We start from the raw sequence: 8,203 nt of genomic DNA on the forward strand, positions 1-8,203 counted from the left end.
ATATAAATGTTATTTAATTTGTAGAAATTAGTTCTGATCCTGAAATTGCATCATCTCTTTTATCCATATTTCAATTGGATATCTAAGGTTTTTTTAACCGAATCAAACGCACTTTGGTAAGCATATTTTTTTCCTTTTACTTTTTGCTAGTGTGTTGATTAATTTTATTGAAGTGAAAGCTAATTAATTTAACATTTGTTGATTCACTAATGTGGTATATTTTATATGTTTAGGTTGATGTTTGGCTTTTACTGCCTTTGCTTTGGAAAACAAGGAACTTGTTGTGTTAAGAATATTCAATTACAAATTGGGATGATGATTAAAGAGATTTTGCTAATGAACTGTTGTCTTTTTTGAATTAAAGGTTTGTTTGTTTGTTTTTATAGATTTGTTATTTTGTAACTTTGATTTTGTGGGCTTTTTTAGCCTTGTTGTCTACCGTAACTTTTAATACTTTGATTTTGTGGGGTTTTTTTTTATCCTTGTTGTCTACTGTAACTTTTAATGAATGTTGTTTACTTCCTAAAAAAATATCATTTATTTCAAGTTATGTAAGATAATAAAATTTTATATTATATTATCTTGTAAATTAAATTTTTAATTTATTTTTAGGACATAAACTATTAGATATTTATCCGAATCACCGAAAAATTATATTGGATTGGACCGGAACTGAATCTCCGAATCTCCGAACTGGACCGGACTGAAAATTTGGGGCAATTCAATTCTGGAGATTTATTCTTTCAATCCAATCCTGGAGATTTCCTTTTATTAATCTCCGAATTTCAATCCAATACTGGAGATTTATGAATCCCCGACTTGGACCGAACTGTGCCCAGCCCTAATCTCAATATCCATAATTAATGTACATTTTTAAGATTTTGAGCATCAAAATTTATTTTTATTTACCTTGATTTTGAATTCGTATCAAGCATAATCCAGATTCTTCAAGAATAAACATCTTATCAAGCGTATTGGACGCTTACAATCTCATTGTCTAGAAAATTGGGAAAAAATAACTTCTTGATAATAATAATAATAATAATAATAATAATATAACATAATTTATACTGAAATAAACTTCATTGTAAGTATAATATTCCAATATCTCTTTAATATTTTATTTAATGTCTCAAACTTCAATGAACAACTATCGTGTGAAACTTTATATCTATTTGTATCAAAATGCATAAAAATAAAAAATACAATCCATATCAATTAGCTAAACTCAAACTAAAAAAATGAGTGGATTTCAACATGTTCTGAATTAGAAAAATTAATCTAACTTCAATTAAAACTAAAAATTGAGTTCATAAAAAGCCGAAAATCTAAATTTTAGTTAGAGTTAATAATCAAAACGATAACACCTAGGAACATATACTAAAAAAGAATGCAAATATACAAAATCTTTATTTTAGTCATTTTGAAAAATAAATAAATAAAAAAGAAAACATGGATAAGGTAGCGAGAGGTATAGAATCTGGATAACGACAGAAATGGAATTTCATCTCTGAAAGATGAAACTATAACAACAATTGTTTAATAAAAATAAAACAACAACACAATTGAGAAAGCCAAAAATTGAGTTCATATAAAACCGAAAATCTAAATTTTAGTTAAGAGTTAGCAATCGAAACGATAACACCTAGCAACATATACTAAAAAAGAATACAAATTTACAAAATCTTTATTTTAGTCATTTTGAAAAACAAGACAAATAAAAAAGAAAACATGGATAAGGTAGCGAGAGGTATGGAACCTGGGTAACGGCAGAAATGGAATTTCATCTCTGAAAAATGAAACTATAACAACTATTGTTTAATAAAAAGAAAACAACAACACAATTGAGAACAAAAATAACTACAACATGTGAAAAAAAATCGAATAATTACCTTGAGAAATATAAGAATTTATTGTAATTTTTGACACTTTTGTGTTTTCCGGTTTTAGTTGTTCATACATCTTCTATTTCTGTCGGATTTCTTCAATTGGAGCTATCAGTTTGGAAAAAAAAGACAAATAAAAAAAACATGGATAAGATAGCGAGAGGTATAGAACCCGCGTAACAACAAAAATGAATCTGAAAGATGAAACTATAACAACTATTGTTTAATAAAAATAAAACAACAACATAATTGAGAACAAAATAACTACAACATATGAAAAAAATCGAATATTTACCTTCAGAAATATAATACTATCTATCGTGACCAATGAATATAATGGTGGAATACTATCTATCATGCTTTATATAGAAGTTTATTTGTGACTTTTGGATTTCCTTTGCTTTGTGTTTTTTCATCTTCCCGTAACTCTTGCTTTCTTTTATTATTTTAATTAATAGGCTAGTAATTATTTAATATATTATAAATATAAATTTGCTATTTTTAATTAATTAAATATTTATTTTTAATTAATTAAATATTTTAATCTGATTTTTTACTACATAGACAACTCATCAAAAAGACTTCTAAAACACTTCTTCTCATTTCTCTCTGCTTCCGTAATTATATATAGTATAGACTAGGATTAACAACACTAAATCCACCATCAACAATAAGATTAACACCACTAACATGATTAACATCATAACTAGCAAGATAATGCAATTAACTCTAATTCCATTTTGGGATCAGATGCTAAGCTTGGGGATAACCCCCAAATTTCATAGGCTCGTCGAGAATCTGGTTGAGATTCTGTCACCCCTTCTTCTTGGATTATTAGCTATAGAGATCGAGTGGTCGAGGCTCCTTGATCGAAGTGAGTTATTAGAAACTTTGCTATTACTTAGAAAATGCATTCGCTCATGCTCACCACACCAATGATGTTGTGCAATACGTGCAGTTTTCTACAACCTCCTTAAGTAATTGAAGAGGTAACAACACGTCATAGAGTGTCGGCATCTAATGAATCCGCTCTGATTCTTACATTTCCAAAAGTTAAAGATAATAGGAATATTTGTAATTGTGATGTTTACATTACTCACTTTATACATATATATAGTAGTTGTCAGGACTAATTATCTTAGTCCTAAGAATGTGCCCTAATGACTCACTGAAAACGATATTTTGTCGACTCTGCAACCTTCTTCAGGCTGTAATGATGTCAGGTAGTGCACCCTACCATATAGCAAGCGTGTTGTCAGATATTCTCGTTTCATTGGACCTAGACGTTATGGTGTCAGCCGGCCTGCTCTAACGCCACTTGCATACTCATTGTCCTTTGTGTAACAGTTTCTCATAATCAAAATGACTCTCCTTCCTTCACCATACCATATAGATACATGGACGGACCGTCGACATCAATCTACGAGATCAGAAAATACCGTTCGCATCTTTAAGAAATATTCATTACTTCAGATCCGATAATTAATGTAAATCTTCATATGGATATGTACAAGTATGAATTGATTGAAATGATATATTGTTCCAAAAAATATTTGAAAGTTCTCATTATTGGGTGGCTTTTTAGCCGAATAACTTCATTTAGATTGCTTCATATTATCATAAATGATGACATAATGGAAATCAAAACCACCAAAAACCCCAACATAAATGAAACAATCAATGGAGTTCCATACAACTTAACAAACCTTTGGATGAAATAAATACTCCTCGTCAAAGTAGCAAAAAGATTAACAAAACTAGGATTAACAACACTAAACCCACCATCAACAACAAGATTAAGACCACTAACATGATTAGCATCATCACTAGCAAGATAAAGAGCAGCTTTAGCAATATCTTCTGTCTTCAAAATCTGTCCCTTGAGATTACCAGTATAACTCAAAGCAAAATCTGATATAAATCTAGGGACAGTTATTCCACCTGCAGAGGTTGCAATTCCAAAAGGTGAAATGCAATTAACCCTAATTCCATTTGGGGATAATTCTGATGCTAAGCTTTTTGCTAATCCCCAAATTCCATGTTTTGTGAGTGCATATGATTGAGTTCCGAGTCCTCCTATTGCTGTGCAGGCACTTGCTGTGAATAAGATGCAGCCGGTGTTTTGGGGGATCATGACTCTTGCTGCATGTTTGGCTCCGAGGATTCCACCAACTAAGTTTATGCTTATTAGGCGATCTAAATCTGATTTTTTGCTCTCTAAGAATCTTGTGAATGGTCTATCTACTATTCCTGCATTTAGTGTAGGATTGATGTGATGTCAATTTCTGTATAAGGTTTGAAATGGGAGACACGCTCATTCACGTGTCAAATGCTTGTGATGATTAGGAAGTTTTGAAAGTTTATGGGGAAGTTGAAGTTTTGGATTTATTAAAGGGGCGTTTGGTTCGCATAGGAGTAATAGAATGGAATCAAGAAAGGGAAACAAAGAGAAATGAATGGAATGTCCTTAAATTTCCTTTTCTGTTTGTTTCAATTCCACAAAAGAGAATCATATATCCATGATTCTCTTTCTGGCTGTTTGGTTCAAATGAGGTAAATATAATATAAGAATAAAAACCAAATTATTCAACTATTAAAATTAAAAGACGATGAAACTGAAATAAAATAAATCAAAGAAAATGCATAAAAGTTCTATTTTAAAAAGAAAATAATAATTAAAATTAAATACCAAAACTGAATAATATAACAAAAGAAAAATATTTGTCAAAATTATTTCTCAGAATAAAAAAGTAAAAACAAATAAGTAAAAGGATCAAAAGTGAGATTAGTTTAGGGATAAAAAAAAATATAAATAAATAAATATAAGGATCAAAATAAAAATCAAAAAGTAAAAATTAGTTAAAAATATTTTTTAAGGATAAATAAATAAATAATATATAAGTATAAGGATCAAAAGTGAATTTAATCCAAAGATTAAAAAACTAAAAATAAATAAATTTATTTATCAAAATTAAAATTAAAAACAAAATAGAAACTAAAAATGAAATTTTATAAGGAAGATAGATGTTGAAATTAGTGTGAGAGAGAAAAGAGAATGAAAAATCTTAGGGGCGTTGAGAGAATGAAATTAGAGGAATTAGTGATAAACTCAAAACTAAAAGAATGTAAAGAGAATGATTGAATTAATAAAACAAACATCAACAAAATGATTCAACTTTCCTCTTTCCCTTACCCTTTGTTGAAACCCCAAAACAAACGCCCCCTAAATGCAATCGGGCAATAATAGGAGGTTATCAAATAACAAATCAAATTGTTAAGAAACCATTTGAAAACCAAAGTTTAATTCAACCAATTAACGAGGTTGTCAAGATTCTATTTGTTTTAATTCAACCAATTAACGAGGTTGTCAGGATTTGAATTCTCGACTAAATGGTATTAAAACTTCTTGGACCAAATGGTCGAAGGTTCAAGTCTTGACAACATTTATCGATGAAGTGTGTCAGAGATGATATCTCTAAACAAATATCTAACTCATCCCAAAAGGTACCTCAAAGGGTGAGGATTGTCTTACATATTTAAGGAGCCATATAGCTTTCTCATTTAACAATGTGAGATATTTAACACGCCCAATTCATTTGGTGCATGACGCTAATACCAGCGGAAGCCCCAACATTGAACCATGTCTATGATACAATGTAAAAAAATATAGCACATCCCAAAAAGCACTTCAAAGTGTGAGGATTGCCTCACATATTTAAAAATATAGCTTCTTCATTTAATACCGTGGGATGTTTAACAATAACAAATAGCTATTAAACTATTTGTTTAAACTTTTGGTTCAATCGCTTGCTTGATACAAATAGCTATTAAACTAGCTCGTTCAAAGCATATTTTAAGTAGAGGTAACTTGGAAACGTTGTGGATAAGTTTTTACTATTTTGTACAAAATTTTGATCACGATATAATTATAAGAAAAATGACAACCTTCATTGTCATGAATATTAATACTAGCTATTTTTGAGTCTTACGTATTGGCTTAAACTTTTCGATCAAATGGCTTCTTAACATCTTATCGGATCACATAGACCAAAAGGTCAAAGATTCAAATTCTAACAACTTCGTTTATATTAACTTCAACATATAGCAAATATAACTCAATATCTTACACATTTCAAGTTCAGAGAGCCATTAGCGTGCAAAAATTTGTCCGAGATAATATTAAAAATTATTTTAAGAGACCTTAAACAAGAATCAAGTCGTGTTAATCGTGTCAAAAATTATCACCCTTACCTGCATTATTGTACATAATGTCTAGCTTCCCGTATTTGATAACCGTTTGGTCTACGAGACTGCTGATTTCTTCTTCTTTGCTAACATCACAGCGGATGTAAATGGCGTTTTGGCCGAGCTTTTGCGCAAGGGCTCGGCCAAGGGCGTCTTGAATATCGGCAATAACAACTTTGGCTCCATTTGCATGGAAAAGTTGAACTGTGGTGGCTCCTATCCCGCTTGCCCCTCCCGTTATAATCGCTACTTTTCCGGCTAACCTGAAATTGAATGAAACTAGTTGAATAAAAATAGAATATTAAACTTTTTTAATTAGTAGATTACCTTTGTTCTGGCGTTACAAGGATAGGAATAGCCTTCTTTTCCATATTGAAGATCGAAAGAAGAGAATTCTAAGTTTTGTGCTTCTTCTTTAATGGGAATTTATAATTTTAAAAACTACTACAAGAAGTAGAAAATGGATGGTGAAAGGGTCTACTTTCTCATTTAATGTGCATTTAATTAAAAAAAAATGAGTTATTATAATCGAGGAGCAGCATCCCGAATTAGGATACTCTCAATAAATACAGGACTAGATAAATCAATAAAAGAATTAGTATAGAATCTGCATTTCGAGTCAACATATAAACCACATGGTTTGCTAACCGTGAAACAAAAACCATCCAACAAGGATTGATGGTTACTACGCTACAACCTCTGAGAGATCTCTGCATTTGCTAGTCACACAAGTCACTACTTCCTTTGAGTCCGAAACAAAGATTTTATTATAGTATCCAGTGGCCAATACAGGATTACTCGGTTGCGGGGCTGATTTTACACATGCGTTCATAAAAAAATTTGTTAAATCGAACTTGTTCTTTTTTTTTTTTTTTTGTATATCTGCATGTTATAATTTAAATAGTCAATAACTAATTTTTAAGTATTAATGTACAATTTCTCAAAATTAAGCTAAATCTCATTGAAAAGTCCTAACATGTAAAAAAATTGGATTGAGAGATGGCCGAACAGGTAAAAAATTAAAAATTTTGATTTGAGGAGGCCTAGAAGGCAAAAAAAAAATAGAAATTTGGATCTAGAGATGTCTAACAGGCTAAAAAAATTTGAAATTTGGATTTAGGAGTACCTAATAGGTCCAAAATATTGAATTTTTTTTTGAGACAGGGGGACTGAAACTATCCGGAGTCAAAGGTGTTCCTGCGGCCAGAGGGACAAGGCCTTCAAGGCCCCTGTCTACGCCCATGACAGTATCCCATAGACAGAGCACACTCCATGCTATCTCTCATTGCCAAAGCCTCCACCAATTGATAGTAATAAGATTAATATTAATAAGATCGAGTGAATTACTTGATTACATTTTATAGGGTTATCGAAACATTTTAAATAAATTCAAGGAACTATCAACAAATTTTAAAAATTCAGAGGCCAATCAAACCGTTTGGACAAGGTTAGTAGGGAGGTGATATATTAAGACTAAGATCTAGTAAGATCTAGATTTTAATTATACAATTATCTTAGAAAGTCTTGTATATATCATAATTAATTTTGATTAAATATACTATATAAGGTCATATCAATTTGAATTATTTGTACCAAAAAGAAAGCAATATGAATTATTGTGTTGATTCATTAATTTGATCTAACTAACTTTCAATCTCCATTTAATGAACCTTCAAATTAGACTTTTTTATTAGCGGCGGGTTCAGTATTTTAGAGGTCCTAATCAGTTTTCATACTCCATTATTTTATAAATTAAAATTTAATATATATAAAATATAATTAATTTTAAGTATTTTAGAGGCATTAGGCAACTCTCATACTCCATCATTTTATAAATTAAAATTTAATATATATGAAATGTAACTAATTCTTGATTCAACAAGAAAAATCAATTTAAGATCAGACTTTTTGATAATTGGCAGAGAACAAAACAATTAATTGTTATATTATGTATAAATTGATCGATATGGTTGTTGGGTGAAAATTGATTTAGCCATTATGTACAAAACAATATAATTTCAAGTCTTATTAATGAAAGATGATTTTTTGTTTCATGTGCAATTTTATGTTAT

The 8,203-nt window shown here is 30.1% G+C and overlaps 1 protein-coding gene across 1 annotated transcript; it reads right to left on the minus strand.

Moving 5' to 3' along the window:
- Window positions 1-3,392: 3,392 nt before the first annotated feature.
- LOC136209919 ((+)-borneol dehydrogenase 1-like) lies at window positions 3,393-6,769 on the minus strand. Its single transcript, XM_066001554.1, has 3 exons — window positions 6,459-6,769; window positions 6,138-6,394; window positions 3,393-4,136 (listed from the first exon to the last, which is right to left on the minus strand). Exons 1-3 carry the CDS (start codon window positions 6,500-6,502, stop codon window positions 3,496-3,498), a joined length of 942 nt encoding a protein of 313 aa, XP_065857626.1. The 5' UTR covers window positions 6,503-6,769; the 3' UTR covers window positions 3,393-3,495.
- Window positions 6,770-8,203: the final 1,434 nt, after the last annotated feature.

The sequence above is a fragment of the Euphorbia lathyris genome, chromosome 10, assembly GCF_963576675.1.
Source record: "Euphorbia lathyris chromosome 10, ddEupLath1.1, whole genome shotgun sequence".
NCBI lineage: Eukaryota > Viridiplantae > Streptophyta > Magnoliopsida > Malpighiales > Euphorbiaceae > Euphorbia > Euphorbia lathyris.

Excerpts from the sequence above, each read along its gene's own strand:
- LOC136209919 (XM_066001554.1), bottom strand. The coding sequence starts at position 6,502 with ATGGAAAAGAAGGCTATTCCTATCCTTGTAACGCCAGAACAAAG. Across the intron at positions 6,395-6,458 it reads CTTGTAACGCCAGAACAAAG|GTTAGCCGGAAAAGTAGCGA; the intron begins GTAATCTACTAA and ends ATTCAATTTCAG. Across the intron at positions 4,137-6,137 it reads CATTATGTACAATAATGCAG|GAATAGTAGATAGACCATTC; the intron begins GTAAGGGTGATA and ends CACTAAATGCAG.